At 33.9% G+C, this 14,253-nt stretch overlaps 2 protein-coding genes across 2 annotated transcripts; both read left to right on the forward strand.

Annotated features, from left to right (window-relative positions):
• The first annotated feature begins 969 nt into the window (after window positions 1-969).
• On the forward strand, window positions 970-2,570 carry LOC143555475 (uncharacterized). The gene is made up of 4 exons (XM_077045013.1): window positions 970-1,228; window positions 1,298-1,378; window positions 1,442-1,550; window positions 2,073-2,570. Exons 1-4 carry the CDS (start codon window positions 1,058-1,060, stop codon window positions 2,195-2,197), a joined length of 486 nt encoding a protein of 161 aa, XP_076901128.1. The 5' UTR covers window positions 970-1,057; the 3' UTR covers window positions 2,198-2,570.
• Window positions 2,571-3,705: 1,135 nt separating this feature from the next.
• Window positions 3,706-9,579, forward strand: LOC143555493 (uncharacterized). The gene is made up of 9 exons (XM_077045027.1): window positions 3,706-3,808; window positions 5,510-5,620; window positions 5,813-5,874; window positions 5,963-6,199; window positions 7,261-7,428; window positions 7,519-7,568; window positions 7,673-7,803; window positions 8,522-8,561; window positions 9,156-9,579. The coding sequence occupies exons 1-9, from the start codon at window positions 3,778-3,780 to the stop codon at window positions 9,250-9,252; spliced, it is 927 nt and encodes a 308-aa protein (XP_076901142.1). The 5' UTR covers window positions 3,706-3,777; the 3' UTR covers window positions 9,253-9,579.
• Window positions 9,580-14,253: the final 4,674 nt, after the last annotated feature.

Consider the following 14,253-nt stretch of genomic DNA (forward strand, 5'->3'; position numbering starts at 1 on the left):
TGGATCCCACCGCAAAACACATGAAGATAAAACCTTTTCACCTGTGGCTACTAGAACTAGACGCGGGTCATCGATAAAAACGTCAAAGAGGACTGAACGTTATGTAATCTTGAAAATATTACCCATGGTAACATAAAGTTTGAAGCATGGAATTGGCCCAAAAAGAAAAGAACATGTAGAAATATGAGACAAAATCCAACATTAAGTGGTAATAGAGTTTCAGTTGTGGGTCCCACTGAGACAGAAGGGAACTTCAAGGAAGCTTTTTTGATGTCGAGCGTAAAGAGGAAAGCACGATCCGCTTCCAAATTCAGATCAACGGTCAGAAATAAGTTCTGGAAAGGCTCTTTGATGCAGGACATTGGTCAGCTGAATTTAGCAGAGGTTACTAACACTAAACATGTTACAGAATCTTCCCCGGATTCTATAACCAAGGATTTGAGAAAACGTAGAAGAATGGTGGAAGTTCGTGTATTGTTCTGCCAAAATCTTGAAGATGATGTCGTTAAGCAGCAGAAAAAGGTTCATTTTTTTAAAAAGTTTTTTCATTTATTATCATAATTAAATGTGGAAATTTTGATTTTTGCTGATAAATGGGTCGATTTGGGTTATGTTTGACCTTTTCTATGTGTCAAACAGTAAATAAAATTTAAAAAGATAGCTAGAAAGGAAGCGCGTCAAACGGGTCAAAAAGGGTCTAATGGATCCAAGAGTTTATATAGGTCAAAGTTGTATTTTTAATGCATACAAACTCCTATATCTTTGTTTAAATAATTGAGTATTACAAAATAATATAATTTATTTAATCTTTTTGACATGCTAATTGTTATAGGAATATTACACTTTTTGAATTAAAATGTCTGTCTATTTTGCCACCTCTAATCATACTCTTTTTGTATGAACTCTTTAGTCTTTATAATCGATCACAAGTCATAAATTTTCTATCTTTTCTATGCAGATAATGAAAAAATTGGGAGTTTTAATCGCAAAAGATTGCTCAGATGCTACACATTTTGTTTCTGATAGATTTGCAAGAACAAAGAATGTGTTGGAAGCAATGGCGTATGGTAAACCAGTTGTGACACCGTTATGGCTTGAAAGCTGTGAACAAGCAACATGTATTATTGATGAAAATAATTACATACTTAGAGATGCTAAAAAGGAAAAAGAAATCGGCTTTAATATGCCCGTTTCATTGTCTCGTGCAAGGTCACATCCACTTCTCAAGGTAAAAATTTGGTTCATTTGCATACGCGTTTAAGAAACAATAATTGTTGAACTCATTTTTAAAATGCAGGATCAGAGAGTGTTAATTACCTCAAGTGTGGGACCTGACCGAGAAATGATTAAAAATTTGGTCAAAGCAAGTCAAGGCAAGGTAAGAAATTGTACGCGTTAAAAATATGCTATGGAAAGGTTGTTTTAATGAGGTGCTTTACAGGTTATGGAAGGTGTTCAGCAAGCTAGGATGGATTACAAGATATCAGATAATCTTTTAATATTATCTTGTGAAAAAGATTATGAAGTATGTGTTCCATTTTTAGACAAAGGTATAGATAGATGCATACTTATTTCATTATGCATACCCAAGTTATTACTAGGCCTGTAAACGAACCGATTGTCCGGTGAATTGTTCGTGAACCGTTCGGTGGGAAGTTCGTTTATTTAATAAACAAACGAACATGAACACATGTTTTGTTCGTTCATTTATGTTCGTGAACGTTCGTTTATGTATGTTCATTTATATCTGTTTATTTATGTTCGTTTATGTTCATAGAAAATAATTAAATATTATTTTGCAGAGTCATCTACTTAATGGTTTTATATTTGTTCATTTATGTTTGTGAACTGTTCGTTTAGAATTAAAAAAAACGAACATAAACGAACACGAACATGATCATTTTTTAAATAAACGAACACGGACACTAAATACTTGTTCGATTAAGTGTTCCTTCATTAAAAGTTAATTGAACGTACACGAACATGCCCTTGTTCGTGTTCATTCGGTTCGTCTGCAGGCCTTATTACCATTAAATTTTCACATGTAAAACATACGGTCTGTGTACTTTCAGGTGCAAAAGTTTACAGTTCAGAACTCTTACTAAACGGGATCATTAATCAGAAACTAGACTATGCAAGGCAATTATCAACATCAAATGAATATAGTTTTGAAGTCATATATGAAACAATAATATAATTTATTACGCATCAATGATCGACTACTTTTGTTTTCGAAATTACAGGCACGAAATCTTCAATGCGCATGTCAAGATGAAACGGTATGCTAGAAAAACAATGAGAATTGGTATCCATATTAATGGTGATTACTGATTAGGAATATGAAGTTACAAATCTTTTTGTATATCTGTGCTTGTATATATATGTTAGCTGTCAAAATGGCCAATTTTGAAACATGGGTTGTCATTATTATTTTTTGGCTACAAATCCTTGATGCCATTTTGATTCTTATCAAACAGTTGGTCCGGGATTACTTAAGAACGATCGGTTTGTACACTTTAAGTATGAAATATAGATGAAAGGCCATGACCGAAAGTGTTTTATGTTTTCAGATAGCGTCTGTTGAAAATATGATTTTGATTTTATAAATAGAATACATGTTAACTGTTCATGATTTATATTATAAGACACTTTGGTTAAAAATGGGCAAACATTGTGAGGTTAGTATAATCATGAAAATATATTTATAAATAATAACTTTCATTGAAAAAAAAAATGATTTTAATCCGATATAAATTAAGAGAGGTTGGTTACTTCTTCAAAAAAAAATTTATAGTAACTAAATGAAATATGAATTGCCAATAACGCACCATAAGAAATTTAAATGTTTCTCCTGCTAAATGCCACTACTACTTTTATGACACAATACTCTTTATGGGTGCAAATGAGTCGAGTTGTTCTCTTTAAGGGTGCAAATGAGCCGAGTTGTTCGTGAGCTACTCTAGATCAGCTCATTAAAAAGCTTGAAATAGCCGAGTTTAATCGAGGCCGAGCCTAAAGAAAGCTCGTTTCATAAACGAGCTCGAGCCCGAGCTTCACTTATTGAGCTCGAGTCGCCCATAACAAGCCTGCCGTATATATAATTTTTTAATATATATAAATATAGAAAAGAGTTCAAATAAAAAGAAAGAGTTTCCTAAGAATGGTAAGAACCAATAGATTTTTGACAATTGGCATTACAACATATGGTGAAAGAACAATTCTAAGAAACTATGTCGGTTATAGTGGTGAAAGAGTAATTATGGAAAACTATGTCGGTTTTTGGTAATTTTAAATCTCAACCATTGATTAACATGATCAAATTGCTATGATTTATTCATAATCTTCCTAGGAAGCTACTTCTTTTTAGTATAATCTTCCCCTATATATATATATACATTACATATATATATATATATAATGTTATGGAAAAATATTAAAACTAATTTAATAATATATATTATTTTATACACAAAATTATAATAGAAAAAATATATAAAAATAATTATAACTATATAAAAAATAGCTGATAAATAGTAAACGAGTCAAATCCGAGTCGAGCTCGAGTTTGAAAATAGCTGATAACCAGTTTCAACCCGAACCGTTTCCGATCATAAACCGGTTTTGACTTTTACTGACCAAACCGAACCGATTTTGAGTTTTAGAGTGGTTTGTGCACCTCTACTTCTGAGTTGTGAGGGTGTAAAGTGTAGACTAATATTATTTTAAAGGGGTATAATTGTAATGATCGTAACAGTCTAACAAACACAAATCCAACAGATGCACGAACGAATAATCAAAAATGCTTCAGGTCTGCTCTCGTAATCCTCTAAATTCATCGATTAATCGTATTACATGTTTTAATTCACCTATTTCTGCTACAATTCGCGTTTATAATTTGGCTAAAATTTGAGAGTATTTGGTTGTTTTATGCTTTTCGGAAGCCTAGGGTTTATGTTATGCTTGTATTATGCTGAATTGATGCGGTTTTACGAGTTTTCGCGTATGTTTGATTCAATTCAGCTACAATTCGTGTTTAACATTGTCAAATTAGCTCAAATTTGAGAGTATTTGGTTGTTTTATGCTTTTCGGAAACCTAGGGTTTATGTTATGCTTGTATTAGGCTGAATTGACACAGTTTGACGGGGTTTTGCGTATGTTTGATGCAATTCAGCTACAATTCGTGTTTAACATTGTCAATTTCGCTAAAATCTGCGGTTATTTGGTTGTTTTACGTTCGGAAGCCTAGGGTTTATGTTATGCTTGTATTAGGCTGAATTGACATGGTTTGACGAGTTTTCCGTATGTTTTTTCGTATGTTTGATGCAATTCAGCTACAATTCGTGTTTAGCATCGTCAATATCGCTAAAATTTGAGAGTATTTGGTTGTTTTACGCGTTCGGAAGCCTGGGGTTATGTTATGCTTGTATTATGCTAAATTGACACGGTTTGACGAGTTTGCGCGTATGTTTTTGCCTATGTTTGATGCAATTCAGCTACAATTCGTGTTTAACATTGTCAATTTTGCTCAAATTTGTGATCATTTGGTTATTTTATGCTTTTCGGAAACCTAGGGTTTATGTTATGCTTGTATTAGGCTGAAATCTGAATTGTTGCGTTTTGATGAGTTTTTGTATATGTTTAATGTAATTAGAGTAGAATTTAGGTGTTTTGTTGTTAGATAATGGCGTTACGGATTGAAATTGGTGTTTGAATGAAGAAATTGAGGATTTCATTGTGTTGTATACTTTAATTCAGCTAAAAATTGTGTTTAACATTGTTACGTTTGCTTGAATTTGTGATTATTTGGTTGTTTTACGTCTTTGGAAGCCTAGGGTGTATGTTATGTTCGTAGTTTGTGAAATTAACGCGGTTTGACGAGTTTGCGCGTGTGTTTAATGCAATTAGAGTAGAGTTTAGGTGTTTTTGTTATTATAGAATGGTGTTAGGGTTTGAAATTGGTGTTTGAGTGAATAAATGGGGGATTTGATCGGTGTGGTTTGGTTTCATACGATGTTGTATGGCATGTTAAGGTGTCGTACGGTTTGGTAAGCTTTCATATAGTGTGGTACGGCGTCGTACGGTGTGATGAGGTGTCATATGCTGTCGTATGGTGTGGTAAGGTGTTCGACGGTATCGTACAGTTTCATAAGGTGTCGTATGGCATGGTGGTAAGGGGCCGTACGGTGTGGTAAGGTGTCGATGTGATAAGGTGGCATGCGATGTAGTATGGTTCCGTATGGTGTGGTACGGCGTCATACTGGTAAGGTGTTGTACGATGTAGAAATTTTTCTCAAATTTGTGATTATTTGTTGTTTTGTGCCTTTGGAAACCTAGGATTTATGTTATGCTCATATTTTGCTAAATTCATGCGTTTTGAGGAGTTTTCGCATACGTTTGATGCAATTCGAGTAGATTCCAGGTGTTTTGTTGTTAGATAACGGCGTTAGGGTTTTAATTTGGTTTGGATGAAGAAGTTGAGGATGTGATTGGTAAATTTGACAATTTCAGGCGAGAAGGGAATGAAGAATAGTCAGAGTTGGTCAGCTTCACCGTCCAATGTTGCATCTCACTTTGGAACAAGTGGTGTTGCTACAGCCACGGCCCTAACACATCCACTAGGTTCCCTCTTTCAATTATTAATAATTCCATTTTGCATTTGTAGTTTCAATCGATTCCTGTTGTTTTAGCTAGATATATTAATTTAATGCATAACAAAAAAAATAGAGGCAGAATATACTCATTGTTTAAACGGTTAAAATTGTTAGCTCTACTTGTATATTATAAGGCAAGAAAGTTTGTTATGGTATGCAGATGTACTTAAAGTTAGACTACAAATGCAACTTGTTGGACAAAGAGGCCCATTAACTGGAATGGTATAACTATGTTATTTTCTTGTTTATTATAGTTGTTAATTTAGAACAAGAATGATTGACTGAAGGTTCTTGTGTTTTGTATATACAGGGACAGACTTTTGTTCAAGTTGTTAAAAAAGAAGGACCCCAGGCCTTGTATCTTGGTTTGACCCCAGCGTTGACTAGGTCAGTTGTTTATGGAGGTCTACGTTTAGGTTTGTATGAACCTTCTAAAAATTTATGTGAACTGGCATTTGAATCCACTAACATCTTCATGAAGATTGCATCTGGAGTTGTTTCCGGTGCTTTTGCCACTTTGCTCACCAACCCTATGGAAGTTGTTAAGGTAACTTTTAGGCATTTTTATACATTTAAAGTGGAAAAATGGGTGGGTTGGATAGCATAGAGGTGCACAAAGCCTGGGTCTAACCGGGCTTGAGCCTGGTCTCAAAGAACCCAGTCCTGTTATAAAAAATGTTATAACATAGTTTGGTAATCTCTTTTAGATTATATCATTGCATGTTTCAATTAATAGCTGGTTTAGTTCCTGTGTATTCATGGGTCTATTTCAGTAAAACCTATCTATAATATATTGGTTACCGGTATATTAATTCAACTTTGAATGGATGTAGTTATCTGATTATATAAGTGATGTATATGTATATGCATATTTGAGTAAAAGTTTTTTGAGAATTGAAATATAAAAGAGTATTATAATTATTTTAGCAATTGTTTATTATATTGTTAAATAAGATTACAAAAAAATGTAACTGTTAATGGTATGACGATATTGGATTCATTCTGAAGGTATTAAGATCTCTTAAACGATGCGGCTTGTTAAAGAAAAAAAAGCATTATCTTTATATGTGTGTGTGTGTGTGTGTATTTTATATTATTATACTGTTTAATGTTAACTGAAAATAGATTTGGAGTAAGTAATTATGTTGCTGTTAAATACTTCATAATATAACTATAGGAGAGATATACATTAGAATAATCTGTAAAGATAATTCAGATGTGTTCAATTAACCAATAAGATTGTATTACCTATCTGATTTTTGAAAAAAATAATGTGATATTAATTTGGCTTTATCAAGGTAAGAGATATAAACAATTAAATTTGGACACCTTTAAAGCAGTAGCTCAAATATTTTCTACGTATAATAACCAAAAAAATTATACAAAATTATACTTGCAAAGCAGCCTTTTGAGCTTAAGGACCAGGATTACACAGTTCAAGCCATTTGCTCTGTTTCTTTTTAGCTTAACTTTTTTAGTTTTACCCTTCTGGCTTAATACCAATAAGATATAACCCATAGTAACCCGTTTTACATACATGTTCTCCAATAATTTGTTACCATTAGAACCTTTTTTCTACTTAAAAATGAAAAGGTGGTTACTATTTAGGTACGTCTTCAAATGAACCCTAATGTGCCTATAGGAGCAATTGGTGAGCTGCAAAGAATTGCTGCAAAAGAGGGAGTACCGGCTCTATGGAAGGGGGTGGGGCCTGCCATGGTCCGCGCAGGGGCTTTAACTGCATCACAGATGGCTACGTATGATGAGTTTAAGCGGGTTAAGTTTTAAAAACTTATGTCCTCAGTTTCAGTATTTACAAAGTTTATAATTATTTTATTAAGTTTTGTTTATGTGACTATAATGTAGGTGTTGTTAAAATGGACCCCTCTTGAAGAAGGATTCTATCTTCATCTTGTGTATGCATCTCTAGTTCTCTACCTAAAATCGTTCAAGCAAATATAATCATTAAATATTAGATGCTAATTATTTCTAACTGTTCTTTTATCTGTACCTTATGAAGGTCGAGTACAATAGCGGGTGCAATGAGCACGATCATAACTGCACCTATGGACATGGTTAAAACCCGTCTCATGTTACAAAGAGAATCTATGAGAGACGGAGCTTATAAAAATGGGTCCCATTGTGCATATAGGTAATGCACTAATTTCTGATTTATGTTCTTTATGATTCCATAATTACAATTGTTGTTGACTTGTTGGATTAATTATAGATAGGGGTGTGTGTGGTGCGGTTCGGTGCGATTTTTGGCTAAAACCAAACCGAAAACTAAAACTTCGGTTTTTGGTGTTTTTGAAACCGTTCGGCTTCGGTTTTTTCAGTTTTGGTTTCCATTTTGGTTTCAGTTCGGTTTCGGTTTTTTCGGTTTGTCATTTGAGCTTGAAAATTTTAGGCCGCAAAAAATTATGAATTTAGCTATAAATAATTTTGTTAATTGTAAAATAATAGGCTATTATACATTTGATCAAAAATATTGGAGTTACATATTTATTAAATTCTTATAAATTACTTAATATAAAATATAAAAAAACAAAAATTTAGGAATTCGGTTTGTTTTTTTTTTGGTTTTTTTACATGCAAAACCAAAACCGAACCGTTAGTGCGGTTTTTACAAAACATAAAACCAAACCGTCGGTTTTTGTTTCGGTTCGGTTTTTTCGGTTTGGATTTTTTTGGTTTCGGATCAGTTTTTTCGGTTTCTGCACACCCCTAATTATAGATTTCAGCATCATTAGATCGTCTTTTGGTGATTTCAAGTTTACTATATATTTCAGACATCATCTTTGTTCTTAAAGTGAACTTTCGATTATATTGGATTGAATTGCCTAATATTTTAATGTGTTAAAATTCTAGGTTTTGATCACAGAGGGACCTCGAGGACTCTACAAAGGGTGAGAACCAACAATGCCCGTCTACTTTTTTATTATTCCTTTTAGAGATTAGATATAAATGGGTAGATTTGGTCTAGGGTAAAAAGCTCGTGGCTTGCTCGAAATGAGTTGAGCCGAGCCCGAGCCAAGGTATGCCAGATTGACGAGTAGGGTCGAGCTCAACATTTCAGCTCGTTAACGTCAGGCATGCTCGGCTCAGCCCAGTTTGTAAACTAGCCGAGCCCAACCTTGCTCGGCTCAGCTCCAAGCGTTTGCTACCCTAATTTGGTCTATGTTTTATCACTAACCAGAAACATGTCAAAAGGGTCGTGAATTGGTTGTAAGTCGTCAAAGGTGTACTTTTATTGCAAAAAAACGTCATAAATCATTAAAATATTATATTGTCGTTAAAACTATATAATTCTTTTTAGTTTTTATTTAACACACCAAATTGGACCAAAAAGTACCTTGGGCCAACCAACCAACCCACAAAAAATTTATCCATTTTGACCCGTTTCCTAACCTGGCTTGCGACCCATTTTGACACCTCTAGAATTTTTACAACGTTTCAATCTTGTTTATGTCTAACGTTTGTCTACACTAAAAACATTGCAGCGGGTTCGCTATCTTTGCACGATTAGGTCCCCAAACTACAATCACATTCGTACTATGCGAGAAACTGCGTGAACTCGCTGGACTTAAAGCAATTTAGTCTCTCAATATGCGGTAACATACTAAATCTTGTTCTCGCCTGGCATATTATTATTTATTTGCATTCTGCAAGTAGAATGCTCATATGTTACCATTTTTTTAAACATTTTTTTCGCTTTCAAAATACTATTTTTATTCATCCATTTGTACCACATTGATCAAATATTATAAATTTCACTAACTTACATGCTCAAAGATTGCGATTTGTTTACGCAACCTTGACTGGATTTTTTATGTTTTTTGGTATTATTTAATCCAATTCATAAAGTTGCATCATACAATACATCATCCCACGTGTAAATTTAAAAACTAACTTTCTTAATCATATCATATTGCTGTTTAGTTACTACGAAACAAAGCAATTTACGGTATGATTATGAAACCTTATCCTCAATGTTAATCGACCCGGGTTCATGACTTTCAACACTAACAAGTAGTAAACAACCCGTCGGCCCGATTAATTTTTAATTAACCCATTTAAAGTTAAAACTTTGTATAAGCATTTGGTATGGTAGTTACGTTAGATCACTACCAAAAAAGAGAGAAATTTAAACACTTTTCTAGAAGTGGAGCACTTGAATCTTGACTCCTTGATTTAATAACGAAATCACAAGTGAGTTTATAAATATTCTAACATCTTTAAAAGTTTATGATTATAAAAATATAAACTCGTTTTATATTCCATATTCATCACATAGTGATAAGAGGCTGACTCAAATAACTTGTCTCATTTAGAAGTTAAGAGTCTCATTGAAAGCTTGGCCCTTGTTTAAAGTAATAAGAGAGCTCGAGTTTGGTCTGAGTAGTTTTGCAAGTTCGGGCTTGACTTGTTTATTATTTATTAGTTATCTTATGTTTATACATTTATAGAGCATAAGTTATTTAGTTAATTTTATCATAACTTTATGTATAATAAAAAACTACATGAACAACAAGCTTGTTTAAATTCGTGAGCCTAATCAAGCTTGATTAATGAAGCTTAGACTCTAGCTTGTTTATTAAGTGATCTTTGATATTAAGTGATCTTTTCCATTAAGAAGATTAATGGAAAAGTATAGGGAGAAGAAGCGTGATCTACATATGGTGTTTATTGACCTAGAAAAGGCCTACGACAGTGTGCCACGACAGGTGCTCTGGGAGTGCTTGGAGGGTAGAAGAGTGCCCAGGAAATACATAGAGATAATTATGGATATGTATACCAGGAGTGAAACAAGTGTCTGTGCGCCAGTAGGGGATACTGATTTCTTTCCTGTAGAGGTAGGTCTTCACCAGGGGTCAGCGTTGAGCCCGTTTCTTTTTGCAGTAGTCTTGGATGAGTTGTCAAAGTCGATTCAGGGGACTCTCCCGTGGTGCATGATGTTCGCAGACGATATTGTGTTACTTGCTGAGAAAAAACAAGATCTAAACATGAGGCTTGAGGAGTGGCGAACAACCTTAAAGACAAAAGGTTTAAAGATTAGCCGATCTAAGACGGAGTACCTCCACTGTGATTTTGGTGGGATAAACGACAATGAAGACGCACAGATCACAATTGAAGGGCAGGTGGCCCCGTAGGTAACGAAGTTCAAGTATTTAGGATCATTTGTACAGAGCAATAGGGAATTAGACAGTGATGTGACCCACCGAGTTCAGGTGGGATGGTGTAGATGGAAAGCAGCCACAGGTATATTGTGCGACAAGAGTTTCCCGACTAAACTAAAGGGAAAATTCTATAGGGTGGCAGTTAGACCTGCAATGCTATATGGAACAGATTGTTGGGCCATCAAGAAGGCACAAGTGCGGAAGATGGAGGTAGCAGAAATGAGAATGCTACGTTGGATGTGTGGGCACACAAGGCTAGACCGAATAAGAAACGTTGTGTTTCGTGAGAGATTAGGGGTAGCGAACGTAGCAGACAAGATAAGAGAGTGGAGATTGAGATGGTTTGGACATGTAAAGAGAAGACAGACGACGAATCCTGTTAGATCCGTAGAAAACATTACTATAGAGGGGAGGAGGGGTAGAGGACGACCGAAATTGACTTGGGATGAGAGGATTAGGCATGATTTGATAGACCTAAACCTCTCCGAGGACATGGTTGAGGATAGGAATTCGTGGAGAAGTAGAATTAAAGTTAAGGATTTTCAGAGAGAATTGAATACCTTAGGGCTTAGACTTAACTTATTTAGGTCACATACCATAATGGCATTTCCCTTACATATATTATTATTATTATTAGCTTTTATATAGCTGTTAAACTGTGATCTTATTATTAATATTATTATAATTAGTAGTAGTTTTTATATAACTGTTAAACTTTGATTTCCTTTATTTTGCTTCATACACATGTACTTAGAGCCGAGGGTCTCTCTGGAAGCCACCTCTTTATTCCTTTGGATAGAGGTACGGTGTGCCTACATCCCACCCTCCCCAGACCCTACTTATAGCTTTGCTGTCGGTGGGATTTTACTGGGCATGATTGATTGATTGATTGTTTGATATAAGTTTGGGCTTGTTTCAGGCCATATGTAACGGTTAATGCCCCTTAAGCGATATTTTCAGTCACGCCATCATCGTCTTTATAGTAAAAAAAGAAAAATATGTTTGATGGATAACGTCTCTTGATGTCCCTTCAATCATTATCACTTTAAGACATGATTGTTACCGCTTTAAGACACATATGGGCTTTATTGCAGAACCGTTCATGCTGTTATAATGCCTCATAATGCCCGGGGTGTGTAGGGGTTTTATCCGTCTCTACAATGCCCATATAATGCTTTATTATGCATGGTCTAAGCTTGCCTTGATTCAAACTTTTAGCCTATTAATCTCAAATGACTCACAATTACTTCAGTTCAGGTTCAGGTTATTATTTTCTTGGGTTCGGGTTAGTTTGGGTTCGGGTACGGGTTTTCTTGGATCGGGTTTCTGGTTACGAGTAAAAGTGACAATCCTACTTCCAATTATTATATATAGAATCACTACCTTCACTGTAACTTTAAATCTTTAAAATTCTTCTAACAAATAATAATCACTATTATTTGAACATGGTTATAAGGTTAGTATGTATTTGTAATTTTTCTGGCAATTACATTCATATGAAATGAAACAAATCATTTTGTCATAGTTTAATTTTCGGTTTTTATTTTGCTTGATTATACAATTTTTAATTGTACAATATAAAATCAATAAAAAATTTGTGATACACAAAATATTAACGACAACAAATTTATCATGATCAATCAATTTCAAATTCTAAATATTCTAATGATGATAATAACATCAAAGTGTAGGTAATATGATTTTTGGGATAATCATGTTTTTGTATAAACATGAGCAGATGTTCTCAAATGACATCATATTAATTGGTTAAAAGATATGATATTTTATGTGTATGAATATTTTTTTAATAGTTTCATGGATATATCATCATTTATCTAGAGTTGGTATGTATTTGGAGAACCTTTTTTGTCACACGGATGGTTATACGTGGCTATATCAAGAATTACAAGCAGACCTATATGTTACCTTATTAAAAGTTACAAGCAGACATGGACTAAATATTTTGATTTTTGATAAACAATGTATACCTGCTAATACAATCACAAATGTAGTTATCTATTTGTGTAATCTTAGTTATCTAATTTCTGTAATTTTAATGTTAATAGTAATTGTATTAACAATATATGATCAATTTGTTGAATGCATTACACTTAATGGTTAAAGTTTAATTTTTTTTTTCAATTACCCGTGTAATACGCGGGCCTCAAACTAGTAGTATATATAGTATATATGGTATATAATGGTAACTTGTTCGATTTTGATTTCGAACATATTCTACGAATTGTTATCTTCATATTTGTCACGTCGTTTTATTGAATCAAGATATTTAAAACTACATATGGAATGTGTTAATACCAATTTGTTACTCATGGCAAGTTACAATGACAACAAGCTACTACTAATATAGGTAAATAGTGATGATTAGTGGCGAAGCTTGGACCCTGTTTCGTGGGGAGGGGGTGAAAGTCATGTGCTTTGTTTCGAGGGGCAGACTCAATACGTGTAAAAAAATTTAGACGAATACGAGTAAATTTACACTCCTAAGCAAGGGGGAATTACCGCTAATAGCGAGTGTCTATTGCTAGAGTTTATAACATAAGTTATACTTATGACAACTTAACGTTGCCCAGAGAAAAATTTATCACTAATAAGTAACAGGTATTGACAATAGATCTATTATTAAAGTCTAAAGACAATTAAGTTGTTAACCAGCTTGATGTTCATAAAGGTCTTTATTGGTTCGAGTAGATGTTACCAAACCCACTTTACATCCACTCCTTGCATAATGTATGTGTACATAATGCTTCGAATGTAACGCACAAGACCCTTATGTGAACAAAACCATCTTTGTTTCTCCCATTACTTTTGATTATCTTTTATGCATCATATACAAACAAATTATGGGATTCTTTCGAATCTCAACATATTATCAGTTCTAAAACGAACATGTTATGTGTGTAGAGTATTAAAATAGATGTAGAAAACTAGAGGAGTGAATATGTTTTCTTAATTTTTAGCTTAATTACCTATGCTAATTAGCTTTGTTAAACACTTTTCACAACTCAAGGATATGATATACAATAAGTAAAGAGATTAACGGATAAAGATACACAACCAATTTATAGAGGTTCAATTGGGTGTTAACTAAACCACTCTAGTCCTCTCCCCAATCCTCCGAGCGAGAGTTTTCTTCATTAGTCGTCCTAACTGTAGCTATCACCAATACAACATCTCAAATTCTCAATAAGCAAAGGTATTGATCGTTTTCATCTCAAATTCTCAACAAGTCTTCAAACATTCACCATGTCAAGATAGTGAACCCTCAAAAATCATCAAAAAAATGATGAACGCTTCTTTAACAAATCACTAGAACTAGCTCTAGTGATGTTCTCTTAATAACACAAAAATGTATGAAAGATGTTGTACAACTTGAAATACATTAGAATCAAGAGAGATATGT

Source organism: Bidens hawaiensis, unplaced genomic scaffold (genome assembly GCF_021521415.1).
Source record: "Bidens hawaiensis isolate Kalapana, Puna unplaced genomic scaffold, B.hawaiensis_p1.1 tig00018136_1, whole genome shotgun sequence".
NCBI classification, from domain to species: domain Eukaryota; kingdom Viridiplantae; phylum Streptophyta; class Magnoliopsida; order Asterales; family Asteraceae; genus Bidens; species Bidens hawaiensis.

Bases quoted from the DNA above. Each gene is read 5' to 3' on its own strand.
- LOC143555475 (XM_077045013.1), top strand. From the start codon at position 1,058: ATGGCGTATGGTAAACCAGTTGTGACACCGTTATGGCTTGAAAGCTGT. The intron at 1,229-1,297 runs GTAAAAATTTGG...TTTAAAATGCAG, and splicing joins GGTCACATCCACTTCTCAAG to GATCAGAGAGTGTTAATTAC. The intron at 1,551-2,072 runs GTATAGATAGAT...GTGTACTTTCAG, and splicing joins TGTTCCATTTTTAGACAAAG to GTGCAAAAGTTTACAGTTCA.
- LOC143555493 (XM_077045027.1), top strand. From the start codon at position 3,778: ATGCACGAACGAATAATCAAAAATGCTTCAG. The intron at 7,569-7,672 runs GTATGCATCTCT...TACCTTATGAAG, and splicing joins GGATTCTATCTTCATCTTGT to GTCGAGTACAATAGCGGGTG. The intron at 8,562-9,155 runs GTGAGAACCAAC...AAAACATTGCAG, and splicing joins CCTCGAGGACTCTACAAAGG to CGGGTTCGCTATCTTTGCAC.